The sequence below is a fragment of the Nicotiana tabacum genome, chromosome 16 (assembly GCF_000715075.1).
Source record: "Nicotiana tabacum cultivar K326 chromosome 16, ASM71507v2, whole genome shotgun sequence".
Lineage (NCBI taxonomy): Eukaryota > Viridiplantae > Streptophyta > Magnoliopsida > Solanales > Solanaceae > Nicotiana > Nicotiana tabacum.
In genome coordinates, this window is record NC_134095.1 from 27,422,014 (window position 1) to 27,437,047 (window position 15,034).

A 15,034-nucleotide genomic window follows, 5' to 3' on the forward strand; every position below is an offset into this window, starting at 1 on the left:
GTTTTGCTAAATCACAATGCCTGAAGTGATTCATAGTTAAAGAAGAGAATTTTAAGTGAATAGTTCCTAAGTACTCCAAGAAGAATTCTAAGACTGCAAATTAGTTAGGTCTTAATCACTTAGGTCAAACACTCGGGCCCCATTTTGAACTTAGAGCTTACCAACGATCCTTCAAAATTTGGCTGATTAGTGCAAATGTAACCTAAAGCCTCTTTTGTTTATGATTCCTATCATGTTTGATTGAATATGGAGATTCAAAATGTTATTCTCTTCGTCTCTGTGAAAAGGAAATGATAAATTTTGAGCATAGATATTTGTACAGTTATAAAATATCTCAATGGGGCAAAATGAGCATTTAAAAATTAAATAGTACTACTACATAAGTGGTAGCAGAATAGTTAAAAGAACTAATAAAAAATTAAAATGTCAAACTATATTACTGTACTACTATTTAATAGACTGGTTTCAGAAAATCCAATCGGAAGTATATCGCAATTCGAATTTTTGGTAAAATTGTTGGAACATTCCTTGGTCTATGCCATGGTCAAGAAGATTGATCTAGTGAGTCTCCTATCTTATTTAACTCCTTAGTGCAAATCTGAAAAAACTAGTACTGTACCATCATAGTCATCTTGTTAGTAGTCACAAAGTCTCCTTCAGAACATTGTAAATAAGCAAAAGGCACTATGTTACCCAACACTGCAAGTTAGAACTAACCATCGACAAAAGCTAAAAATCCAGATTGTTATGTACATCATGAACACTTCCGCGTCCTTCCAAAAGATTGAAGTTGAGACCTACATCTAGTATTAGCTAAACTGACCCTAAGCAAAGTTTCATCCAGTGTCACTTTCCAGAGAACCTCAATGGAGTCATTTTTTACGGCAAATATGAGAACTAGTCCATTTTGAACCACACCTATAGCAGAACTGATATTCACACCTGCAAGTCATGTGAATGCATCCCTCTGTCTTCTCAACAAATATTTTACAATTAGGACATTTCTGCCAGCTTTTCTTCTTGGCAAGTGTCTTCACCATGTCCTCTTTTCCCCCCTTTTTGGCGTTCAGTTTCTGGAACTCTTTGCATGTAAACTCTGGATGCCATGGAACTCGACATGCTGCACAAAATGATCTTTTGCACAAAGGGCATTTTATCTTTTGTATACTAGCCCCAGTATCATTAACTAACAGGGCTGAGCAATCACGGAAAGGGCAGTACAGCTTTTGAGAGTCAGGAATGATTGACTGGCATAACGATTCATCCCACCGGATTAGTGCCTCTTTGGGAATCATGAACCTACAAGCACTAATATCAAGTGCAGCACTGCAACTTACTCCAGGGCAACCAATAACTTTTGGCTTTTCTGCAATCCTTGCAATGATATGCTTACTTGTGCACTCATAACAGAAGGAATGAGAACAACTCTCATTTCTAAACATCTGCCAACTTTCTTTGTCATCCAAGCAAATCTCACAGAAGCTTTTAAGTTGGCCATCACCTTCTTTTTCAAGCTTCAACATCTCTGTTGCCAAGAATGGTCCTCCTTGTATAGATGAAGATGCATAGTTGCTGCTTGGACCAGTGTAAAGGGAGGCTAGTAAAGCTTCTTGGAGCTGCAACTCTTCTGCATATTCAGCATCACGATGGACAAGTATCTCACTTATACGTCCTCCAACAAATTCTGCGACATGATTATAAGCAAATATGTGGATCACAGAGAAATACTTAGTATGAGAACAAAGATAAATATAGTTTCGAATTGCAAATATGTAAAGACATCTAAGGTGTATCAAAAAGATCTAAACATTACATACTGAAGTAAAATTTCAAGAATGTCTGAAGAGGAACTATTTTGAAATTTATCGAGCCTTGCGTGACATGAGTCAGTAAAGATTTCAAATCCAGACGCTAATTTTTTATATGTGATTATCTCACTTCAGCTTCTTTAATTGGTAGTGCTCTGGTGCAATTTTTCTAAAGCAATGACAATTCATACCCATCAGCTTCTTGTTTTCACCCTTCCCCAAAATCTTTGTTTTCTATCACATGGCATGAGATTAACAGAGAGCAAAAAACAAGGGAAACAAAATGAAGATCATCTCTGCAGCATCAGTTTAGCATGGTTTCCTACCTATGTACAAGATCTATAACTCCTCAAAAGATCAATACCGACAACCAATATTACCAATTACCTAATGAGACAAGAGCTTAGTTCAAGCTCATAAAATGGGTTGATAAGTTACAAGACGGATTTATGACAGATTAAGGATGAAACTTGACGAAGAATAGCAAAGTGAATATGCTATTTAGACCAAATAACCATGCATCAAGAAGAAGAGACTCACACATCACGCTCCTCCTTACAATCATCATTCAAACAAACAGTTGAGACGTGATATTCACTCGGATAGAATGCAACGGAAATTCCACAAAAGTTTTGTAAGCACATCCTAGAATACACTATCCTGACTTCCTGGGTAGCTCATTTCACTGTGTGGGAATTAGGAGCCCCTATTAAGTACTTTGAGGCAAAAATACATTTGTTATGACCAAGAAATCCTAAGGGCCAGTAAAACACGGTTCAAAACTCAATGGATAATGAGCCACTCATCTACCCTTCGTCACTTAAATACTAGGTTTTTTGTCATGTGCAGGGTTCAAACCAGGGACGTGTGCATTACCAGAACTTGGGGCATAAAAGTACACAATATTTACTGATCGCTAGTTTCCCAAGAACAGAAAAAGGGTAGCAAAAACTAGAGGATTAATTTCCATACATGGCTCCAATAGACTAAAATCTAAAATTAAAAACATTAAAACGGCACACTATCACAATATTCAACTTCAAGCAAAAAAAAAAGAATGTAAATTTCTACAAGATCGTGTAAGCTTGGTGAAAATATCAAGGTAAATTTGTACACAAGTTGATCAGAAGAAAAGATAAAGATAACTTATTAGGCAAAACCAAAACGCCAAATTGATGAAAGCATACAATTTTAGTACCATTCACATGAGCATCAAACGTCGAAGCCTTTGTCGACTCACGATCGACATTAAACTGAGGTTTATTCTTGCTTTTCTTAAAGTAAAAGAACCCTGGGATTGCGACGGTTACGAGTAAAATCACACCGGCGGATGCTGCACCGAGATCACCGGTGACCGGTGAAAGTCGCCCGAGGGAGTTAAGTAGGGAACCAAAAATCGCCGGAATATGGGCGGAGAATCGGTTTGCCGGGAAATCCATGAAACTGAACTCGGAAACTAAAAAGAAATTATGAATATGAGAAAGAGTTATAATGGAACTAAAATCAATGGCGATGGCCGATGGGGGTGGTGGGGATAGTGTGCAATTTTGTTCATAGTACTAAGGGGCCGGGTAGAGTAGGGCATCTGAAATTTGACTTTCTTATTAAATTAGTTTCGAAATTTTGGAAAAAATAAAATTAGTATTGAAAAGGACCAATGGTGTACTACTCGTGGTATTTAACACAGTTGCTTTCATTATTTAAAAATAGAATGCAGTTGCTTGTAGATATAAAGAAAAAATCACTTGCTTTCATATTACAAAAAAATATATACAGTTGCTTTCAATTGAATACAAAGTTAGACAAGTGATAAATGAGGATCAGACCACTTTCTTTGACATGTTTGACAAGTCAGAAGTTATAATTCACTGGAGTATTAGCACTTTTGGTCACTCAAATATTAATAAATTTTAATTTTGGTGCTTGTGATGTATAATTAAGAATATTTAATCTCCAACAATTAAAATGCATGTTTTTTGTCCATTTAGATGAGAAATGTGGTACATTTGAACTATTCTTAGGAATATTTCCCTCATATATGGAGTAATATTACAAACTTAACATAATAGGTGAATAATTAAATGATGTAGTGATTAATAATTCGTTATTATGTTTTGAGAAAAATGCAAATAGTGGGATCAAATTCAAATGTATAGTCCAACGACCAACCAATTGAAAGTTAAATGTACTTAACCTGATATTACAAGGACCAAAATAGAAATTTATTGATTTTTGAGGGACTAGAAGCATAAATTTTTCTAATTAATTTCTTAACCATTTTCTTGATAATGGAGAGAGATACTTCGTTGGTGACAAATGAATGTCTTTTGAAGCTAATCTGTAATAAACACTGTTATTAGAAAAAGAGGAAAAAATCAACAAGATAATAGCAGTAATTGATTAGATGATCATTTGACTGTACCACTAGAATTTAAATTGTAATCTCTTCACTTTCGAACTGTCCTTTTAAGCTTCATATTCATCTAAATATTCAATTCAAGTTTAAGGAGCAACCATAAGAAACTATAAGTTGGATTTTTGTGGGGAAAGAATAACGAATCTAAATCTACGTGATTGATTCAAATCATTTTCACAGGTACAACAGCTTATAACCAACACTCAACAACTTACTAAGATATTTTTCGATGTACTTTTGTGGATCATTCATGGAAATTGTCTAAATAGATTTGAACAAAATATAAACCAAATGGAATTAGTACACAGTCAAACCTCTCTATAACAGCCTCGTTTGTTCCGGATATTTTTAGATGTTATAGCGAATTGCTGTTATAGAGAACATATATTATAACAAAACATGACATTTGATTCCGAAAAAGCTTGACTTTTAGAGTGAGAGACTATTATATAAGAATGTTAATATAGAGAGGTAAAACTGTATCTTACGATTTTAAAGGTTAGTTTGTTAGGCTACACACTTGTCTATCATTGATTGTTGAAATTTCTCAAAGAGTCTTGGACTGTTTTATTTTCAATGTCCCTTTTATATGTCACTATAGTATATCTAAAAAAGAATGTCACATTTAAATACTATTTGAAACTCTTTAACTCTATACTTCTCATTTTTCTTAAGGAAAGAAATGTATGATCATATAAATATCATGACATTTTTATACCATAAGTTCTAAAGTACTTTTGGTATGTGCTAATTGTTTTTCTTTATTAAATTCTATGCTCAATCAAACGCCATTGATGGAACGAAAAGTGTCTATTACTATACTCTAGAGAGTGCAGAGAAAGCAAGTTGTTACTTTCTGTCTCCTAATCCAGCAAGTCCAGTTGAAGTGTCAGTAATACTTGGCTTCCGGAAGTAAGTGTAGAAATGATACCAGGTAGCCACTCTAAAGGACTGTTATTTAGAAATTAGCCAATGCGTCTTGAATTTCAGTTTTTAGCTTAATTTTTCAGGACAAAAATATCATGAATTGTCCTGAAGTTAAGATTTTTAGTTTAAAATTTCAAAACTAAATAAGTACTGGCTAATCACTAAATAACATCCCGAGAATGGCTATCTATGCACTTGCCCCTCCGAGAGTTCCCCATTAGGCCTTTTAGCTTTTTGTGGTGACTGGTGAGTTTGTTTTGATTTGTTTTGGGATCTTTCAACGCATAAGAAACTAATAGGTGATGACGTCCAAAACACATCTCGATAAGAAATATGCTACGGTCGTATGCAATATAATTTACCCAATTATGAATCGGGGTCGATACCCATAGGGAGCTATGAAGCGTTCTAGTTGACTCAATTGCTAAATAATCTAAGTTGAATAAAGAGGGACAAATATACTTGGATTTTGTAGATATTAATTAATGAATTAGATTCGATTAACTAACAACAAACTAAACTGGAAGTCAAGAATAACTTAAAAAATTTGTAGATGATAAAAAGGCCTAAGGTAGAGAATCTCCCAATTGCCAGGCTAACTCTGAGTGAAATCCTGAAACTTTGTTTGACATTATTCTATCAACCTTGGACCTAAAGTTATTCGCTAGAGTTTCCAAACTACTAACGACACCATTCTTGAAATATATTTCCTAAAATAATCAAGATAATAAACTCGTCCAATTCTAGGTCACAATCGAATCATGATGTCTGATAAGTGGGGATTTTGACTACTTATTAGCGTCTTTTTACTTCATTTTAGTCCGAAGTGGAAATTTTGACTACTTATTAGAGCCTTTTTACTTCCATTTAGTCCGAAAATATTTAATTGTATTTTCGAAAACTGATAAAATATGCTTACTTGCAGGAGTATTGGAAAATGAGCCATTACGATAAAATCCAACTCAAGAAGGAGTGCTTTTGAACAAGGACAAAATCAAGCACCCAGGCTCAAGTGCGGACCGCAGAATTCTATCTGCGGCCGCAGAATATGCAGAAATATCAACAGAGCTTCAGTGTAAAGTGCGGACCGCAGAATAATTGTGCGGCCGCAAAAGTCAAAGTTCAAAGAGTTCCAAATTCAAGCCCAACAAGAACTGCGGACCGCACTATAATTGTGCGTCCGCAGAAATCAAATGTGCAACTGCACCCAGAATTATGCGAACCGCAGAACTCAAGAGATGCGACCGTAATCCAGAATTATGCGGCTGTAGAATCCACTTCTGTCAAGAGCTGAAGAAAAGTGCTGACCGCACACAGAATTGTGCGGCCGCAGAACCTCCGAAAGGGCAATTTTATCCGAAAATTTCAGTTGTGTATAAATAGACTTCTTTTACGAAATTAGGCCAAGTTTTGAATATTGCATCTGCTGTAGCCATTTTTCTTTACTGCTTTAGGCAACTTTAGCTTACTTTAGTAATTTAACATTGGAATTTTTATCTTCTAATCTTTCAATATGAGTTTAATTATCATTTCTTCTCTATTTTCCTCATTACTCATTATGAGTAGCTAGATTTTTATCTAGGGTTGTGACCCAACTCTAGTGTGTAAACCTAATGGGTGTTTAATTTATGGCTTGTTTATGGTTGGGTGTTTGTTATTTAGCTTGTTCTTGCTTTTTATTATAGAATTAATGGTTGCAAATATTAGTTCATGCATATTTGATTTGGTCTCTACTTGAGAAAGAGAGATTTAGTCTAGGGAAACTTGGATAACAAGAATTTGGGATGAAATCAAGAGATTGATAGTCCCAATTAAAAGGTTGAACCTAGAGATAGTAAAACCAGACTTGAGCATTTTATCAACTGTTTGGTTCAATACCCATTTGGACTTGAGAAAACCAAATTGGGCAAAACCACTCTCTTACCGAGAGGTATTGAGTGGGTACTTGAGCGTTGATAGCTATAATACATCTCGACCAACAAAACAAGCTTTGAAGTTTAGAACCCGTTAGGCAAACACCTAGGTGAAGGTCATAGCCCTAGGCCTTTTACAATATTTGACAAACAAATAAAAAAAATATTTCCTAGTTTCTAATGACTTGGACTGACCCAATCTTGTCAATCTTTTTCAAGAACAACAAGAAATAGGGTATAAACAATTTCGAACTCAAACAATTAAATTCATTAAAATTGCAGCAAAAACAATAGAATAAGTATCAATGATTCAGGAATATTTACTCAAAACTGTCCAACAACGAGTTCATTAATACCCTAGATAGTGAATTTAGCTACTCATATTTGTACTAAAATATATAATAACTATTCTCAAAACAATCTCCATAATAAACGAAAAATAAGAAAAGTTAAGATAAACTCTTCAAATCTTCGATTATGATGGTTTTTGGATTCTTTCAAGCCCTTACTTGCTTCGAAAGTAGTGTTCTCTTCTTTCCAGGTCGAGAGTGTGGCTATGAGGTAAGAAGAAGCTTTTATATCGTGTAAAATTTGCTCCAAAAACCAAAATATCTTTATAATTTTGGCCCAAAAAATTTCTGCTCGCGCGCCAAGTTCACACCGAGCGCGCACCAGCTCTACATTTGACCTTGTCTAGATGAGCGCACACTGAGCACACATTAGAGGAAAAATGCGTTGTTTTTGCATTTTGTTTTTTTCTTTAATTTGAGCAGATTTTAGTCCCAAAACTTCAAAAATTCCTTTAATTCTTCTTTCAACTCTCTATCGACCAAAAAGAGCATCGATTAAGCACATTTTTAGTGAGTTTTAACCACTAAATTAAACTATTCAAGAATACTTGAGAATGAGGTTAAACTACTATCAAAATATAGAGAATTATGTCAAACATCACTACTACACACTTAGGGTTTTGCTTGTCCTCGAGCAAAGAAGAGAAATGGTTCGATCTTAACACATAAGCAATCAAAACCAGTTCAAAACTTCTCAACAAGCAGATTTCGCTGAGATCAACCATGACATTCAGAGATCCTTTCTTTTACTCATACTCAAACATTGAAAATCGAAACTTCGTGACCACAAAAATTTCATTGTACATCACTAGCAAAGAAGTGCCCCAAAATTCACACACTTTGTTATTAATCATATAACAATGGGGCAATTAGCAATCAACAACTCTCATACTCAGGAATGAATATCACATGCACATGAAACAGTGTCACACCTCCTTTTTCCGCCCCCGCAAGGGGGTGAAGGAGTTTTTCCAATTAAAGGACAATCGAAACGGGATTTGTTTATTTATTTTAGAGTCGTCACTTGGGAGATTTAGGGTGTCCCAAGTCACCAATTTAATCCCAGATCGAGGAAAGAATGACTCTGTATTACAGTCTACGAACCAGAAATCCGGATAAGGAATTCAGTTAACCCGGGAGAAGGTGTTAGGCATTCCCGAGTTCCGTGGTTCTAGCACGGTCGCTCAACTGTCATGTTCGGCTTGATTATCTGATTTTATACAAATATGAACTTATGTGCAGATTTTAACTCTTTACCGCTTTCATTATTATTTATTATTATTTTATAGGGAATTGCAACGTTGTGAAAATGTATCTCGAACCGCGTCACAATCAATGTACCCGTGGTCGTCGACACACTTTGACTCTGTTGAGATTTGGATTTGGGTCACATAAATGTGCACCCGAGTTTAAGAAAATTAAATTATTAAAGGCGCGCTTAAAGCGACTAGCGTATCATTTACTTTGGGTAGGGCCGTGAAATCTTGCTAAACGGTCCATCCCGAAGTCTAAGCAATTTTAAGCAAATATTTACTGAGGGCCCCGCGATTTTGTATTTTTATTCGGCGAGGCTCATCTCATTCTTATTTTTTAAAAGGAAATTGCAACGTCATGGGCACGCATCTCGAACCACGTCACAATCAATGTACCCGTGATTAGAGACACATTTCGACTCCGTGAGATTTGGATTTGGGTAGCATAAATGCGCACCCGAATTTAAGAAAGTAAGATTAATTAAGACGGTCCTAAAGAACTAGCGTGTTGTTATTTTGGGTAAGGCCGTGGAGTTCGCTAAGCGGCCTATCCCGAGTTCTAAGTACTTAACACATGCATTTTTGTGAGGGCCCCGCAGTCTGTGCATTTTATCTGGCGAGGCTCGTCTCATTTTTATTTAAAAGGTCGTCCTATAGTGGCTATGTTTTCTATTGAGTTTGTTTCTAATAATGAAAGAAGAAGAACGATCCAACTTTATTTACATGCTTACAAGTTAGTTATAGTCGGGTTCCGAATATGGTTTGCAAAATCCAAACATGAACGCGTATATGGGCAGTCGTTTAGATATTACGAGCCCAGGCCCAATGTGCATAACGTGCAACTCGGCCTGGGCCACCCTCATGCCAATTGGGCCTATTCAACTTATTTGATATATGTTTGACATTTATAAAAGGGGGCTGAAATGCAATGTACTGCTTGTCTTAATCAAGCCATATTCCTACCAACTTAAAACAGGCCATTTGTTTAAGGAAGTAACTATTGGGTACCTAACATGCTTCTTGGCAAAACAATAATGAACTAATAGAACACGGCTACTACAACATTAATCCCTTTTAATTATAAGCAACACATAGAGTTTTCCAACTAAATGATATGTATAAAGGTTCAGTTACATCACAGTTAACTACATAGTTCTATTAGAGAAAGTAAATTATCATGCAGACAACCAATTTTCAGTGCATTTCTAAAGCTAATTCGAAATAACTTCAACTCTTCCAATTTTCTTTGTATTCATGCTTCAAATTTCAGCTTACATTGACAGTGTATCAGTCGTGTACCTGGTATAGGAAAGCAAAAGAAGAAGAGGAATGATTAGTGGAAAGCAGTAGCACACACACATCAACAGCAGCAATAGAAAACAGCAACACAACCCCAGCAGTCAGATTTTTTGTTACTAACAGCAGGCCCAGCAAAGCAAAATCCAATAATACCCAGTAGGAGAAACCAACAGCAGATTTAAACCAAACAGAAGTCCAGTGAACTTTCAGAAAACCCAAAACACCCAACTGAAACAGTGTTATATCAACAGAGAAACCAAGAAAACTAAGCTGAAACCCAGCAGTGTCCCAACAAATACAGGCTAAGCAGAGAAGGAAACAGATGCAGAAAAGCAGTGGTTTCTGATTGTTATGTTCAAAAATCCAGCACCTCTTAGCTCTCTATTACTCTGAAATTAGGCTGACCTATTCAAGGTTTGAAAGTCCAGCCTTGTTTTTGCTTTTTCTTTTTCTCTCAACACTAAAAACTGTCCAGCCCTCAACTTAACTGTCCAGCCCCTTTAACTCTAAAAATCAGACTATTTATAAGCCAGAAATGGCAAGCCCCCAGGCTGCCTTGATCCCTTCAGCCTTTTTCTGCCCATACCCCTTAATTCCAATGCCTAAGTGCCTTTTCTTGATGCCACTATATTGTTCCCCATGCTTGTCCTATTTGTTTTAATCAAGAGTCATGGGTGTATTATAATATTCACTTAATTCTCATGCTTGTTGTTTTGTTCCCCATTGTCATTAAAATAAGTTTAATAAATGACCCCTAGGCAGTCCCCAGCTTTAACAGCCTGTTAACATACTACTAAACTCCCAAAATTACCCTTAAACCTTGCATATTACTGTATTACCCTAACTCTTAATAGTCAGTAGATAAACCCCTCTAAATTCAACTAATCACTGACTATTAGCTAATCATCTTAAGCCTAACACTGATTCCTGTTAGGTTTCTACAGCTATATCCAATTCCTAAACTAAGTTCAACTCAAAAATCAGATCACAAACAGGGGTGCTAATCAAATGGTATGAGTTGGTCATATTGGGAGCCAATCCTGACCAACTCAGAGCCAACAAATGCTAAAGACAACAGCCAACAGGCTAAGCTCGAAGCAGTGATGAATAATGAACAGGCTTCTTTGAAAATCATGATGTTACTGAATGAATGAGTAGTCTAATTCACAGACAAAACTGAACATATCCCAAAGGTTCATTATAAGTTAGCATATAGATTTTGATGAATTATTGTCCTGGCAAATATACATGGAGGGTATTAATGAGCTACTGTCCTGTTTTCCTCTAATTTCAAACAAATTAATTGACGACACTTATTTAAACGACTATACAAGCTATAATATACAGCAGGCAATATAAAACACCAAAACAAACTAAACACTATCTCAGGGTTCACAGAATTGACAAAAAATCAGAAACAAACCAAACTAAACATGAAAAACAGATAGAATTTATAGGAGAACAAAATAAAGGACAAAAATTACCTCAGGGATTTGAAATCAAAACTGACCCAGGCTCGAACTTGGAATCGACCATTTTTGGGGTCGAATGGACCTTAATCGAGTGTTCTCAACTGAGAACACTTCGACTAAGGTCGATTAGCCCCCATATCGTCTTTCAATTCGGACAGACCTCCACTTTTGGTCTTTTTAGGGTTCTTGGTTTGGGATTCGTTCAGTTCTGGTCAGATTCGAATGGAACCAACAACGTTTAGGGTGTGAGGGAGGTCAGGAGGTGTTGTGGTATGAGTTTGGGGTCGGTGGGTGTAGATCTAGTTTTTGCTCGAATCTTCGATTGAAGATTCGAGAAGCTGCAGGGTGATTCGAGGTAAATGGTTAACGGATTCGTGTTCAGGGTGGTTGGGTGCATTAGGGGTGTTATTTTGGTAGTCATCGGAGCCGTGGTTGTCGGGTTTACGGTGGGGGAATCCTAAGGCGGCTAGGGTTTGAGAGGGGGGTTCTGGGACGAAGGTGAACAGTGGGCGAGGAGGGGTTTGGTTTGGGGCGTAGGGTGACGGATTGGGCCTTATATACGGGGTGGGTGGTTTAATCCTGGCCGCTGGATCAATCAAGATCGATGGCCAGGATTAGGGGAGCTTAACAATACGACGTCGTTTGGTTAAGTAGGGGGGTCAGTTCGAACCAGGCAACGGGTCGGGTTCAGGAAACGGGTAAGGGAGATGAGACCCTGGCCGTTGGATTGATTTAATCCAACGGCTCCGATTAAAAGGAACCAAAACGACGCTGTTTGAGGCGTCTGGAAACTTGACCAAATTGGACCGGATATGGGGTTGCTTTGGGCCTGGATTTGGGTTCACCTAGGGTGGCCCAATCCCGATTTCCTTCATTTTTCACCCATTTTCCTTATTTTATTTTAATTATCAAAATTTAAACAAAAAATCCTAAATAAATTATAAAATCAAAAATAAAATTACACACATATTATTTAATACCTATAATAATTAACACACAATATTAAAAAATAAAATCATACAATGACAAGAAACACACGTGCATATTTTTTGTGATTTTCTTTTAACCAAATTATGGTTTATTAATTCGTAAATGCACCACTAATTCCTAAATGCATGCAACATGTATTTTTGTATTTTTAACTATAGCAAGCCGAGCGTTTACGGATAGACAATTATCAAACTGTCACGCAAATTCTCAACATTGTACCCGAAGGTAACTTGTTTTATTTCTTTTTTGATTTCTTTTGGAGTAGTTTCCGTGAAACAAAAATCATGTGCTCACAGCTGTCCCTCTTTGACCTAAAATACAAAGAGCTTTTGTGCAAAGATAAAGTGAGCGGATACGAGCGATTTTTGCCCTGTTGGAGTACTCTGTGTGAAGCATTTTCTTTTAGAAGAAGATTTAACCGAACCTTTGCTTCAAAGGTTTCCTACATATCCCTGGATAAAGGGGAATCAAGTTAATGTAGTTCGGGAAGTGTTGCTAGCTGGGACTACCATGGGACTGCGATTTGCTGTTACTGCTGCTGCACGCTGTTACTACTGCTTACCGATCTCCTTATTACACCGTGCTTAAAAAAAAATCAAGAAGCTAGGCTAGATAACGGATTACAAAATCCCATCTATCCTCCATTTGTTCTTGACGCCTTGCTTTCTTGTCGGCTTGCGTCTATTCTAGTGCTTCTTCTTCCGAGAAACTGACGGGGATGATACCGGTCTTTTGCTTATCTGAATACCAATTTCCACTGTCTGGTTCTGTCCGCTGGGGATACGGCTTCCTTCATTAAGCTTTTGCTATGCTGGGAAAAATTTGATGTTCAAAAGCCGCTCTTCTCGAGATTTGTCTTATCTTCCTTTTGGCTCATGCGCTTGAGTTTGCGCTGGGATCTCTTGTTGCAACCTTCTGTTTTCTGGTGAGTTGCTGGTTTCAAGACCTGAAAATGCAAAGACTGAAAAATATTCCTCTTGTTATAAAGGTGGGCGCCTATTTAACTTAGACATGAAACTATTCCTCTCATTATATAGGTGGGTGCCTTTTTAACTAAGACATGAAAATATTCCTCTCATTATACAGGTGGGCGCCTATTTAACTAAGACATAAAACTATTCCTCTCATTATACAGGTGGGCGCCTATTTATCTAAGACATGAAAATATTCCTCTCATTATACAGGTGGACGCCTATTTATCTAAAGCATGAAAATATTCCTCTCATTATACAGGTGGGCACCTATTTATCTAAAGCATGAAAATATTCCTCTCATTATACAGGTGGACACCTATTTATCTAAAGCATGAAAATATTCCTCTCATTATACAGGTGGACGCCTATTTATCTAAAGCATGAAAATATTCCTCTCATTATACAAGCATGAAAATATTCCTCTCATTATACAGGTGGGCGCCTATTTAACTAAGACATGAAAATATTCCTCTCATTATACAGGTGGGCTCCTATTTATCTAAAGCATGAAAATATTCCTCTCATTATATAGGTGAGCGCATATTTAACTAAGACATGAAAATATTCCTCTCATTATACAGGTGGACGCCTATTTAACTAAGACATGAAAATATTCCTCTCATTATACAGGTGGGCGCCTATTTAACTAAGACATGAAAATATTCCTCTCATTATACAGGTGGGCGCCTATTTATCTAAAGCATGAAAATATTCCTCTCATTATACAGGTGGACGCCTATTTATCTAAAGCATGAAAATATTCCTCTTATTATACAGGTGGGCGCCTATTTAACTAAGACATGAAAATATTCCTCTCATTATACAGGTGGACGCCTATTTAACTAAGACATGAAAATATTCCTCTCATTATACAGGTGGGCGCCTATTTAATTAAGACATGAAAATATTCCTCTCATTATACAGGTGGGCGCCTATTTATCTAAGACATGAAAATATTCCTCTCATTATATAGGTGGACGCCTATTTATCTAAAGCATGAAAATATTCCTCTCATTATACAGGTGGACGCCTATTTAAATAAGACATGAAAATATTCCTCTCATTATACAGGTGGGCGCCTATTTAAGTAAGACATGAAAATATTTCTCTCATTATACAGGTGGGCGCATATTTAACTAAGACATGAAAATATTCCTCTCATTATACAGGTGGGCGCCTATTTATCTAAAGCATGAAAATATTCCTCTCATTATACAGGTGGGCGTCTATATATCTAAAGCATGAAAATATTCCTCTCATTATACAGGTGGGTGCCTATTTAACTAAGACATGAAAATATTCCTCTCATTATACAGGTGGGCGCCTATTTAACTAAGACATAAAAGTATTTGAATTTATTTCCTCGTTCCTCTGAGAAATATTTTGACAACGGCAGAAAATTTTCTGCCCCAGTTTTGGTGACCTTCCTTGTGGCGTGTTTTTCTGCCATCCTCAACCTTTATTTTCCTGTAGCAATCAAAGAAAATTTTGTTAGTTTTAACATGGTGAGTGGCCGTGTCACTCGTGCTGGGGGATGATTTTTTCTTTCTTTCCCTTGCTTTGTTCTCCCAAAACTGGTTGGGGATAAAGTTGCTTGTTGGGGATGATATGCCTGTTGGGGATGGTATTTCT

General features: G+C 36.7%; 1 protein-coding gene across 1 annotated transcript; it reads right to left on the minus strand.

Moving 5' to 3' along the window:
* Window positions 1-689: 689 nt before the first annotated feature.
* LOC107786952 (E3 ubiquitin-protein ligase RSL1-like) lies at window positions 690-3,392 on the minus strand. The gene is made up of 2 exons (XM_016608465.2): window positions 3,007-3,392; window positions 690-1,684 (listed from the first exon to the last, which is right to left on the minus strand). Exons 1-2 carry the CDS (start codon window positions 3,245-3,247, stop codon window positions 873-875), a joined length of 1,053 nt encoding a protein of 350 aa, XP_016463951.1. The 5' UTR covers window positions 3,248-3,392; the 3' UTR covers window positions 690-872.
* Between the last annotated feature and the right edge of the window lie 11,642 nt (window positions 3,393-15,034).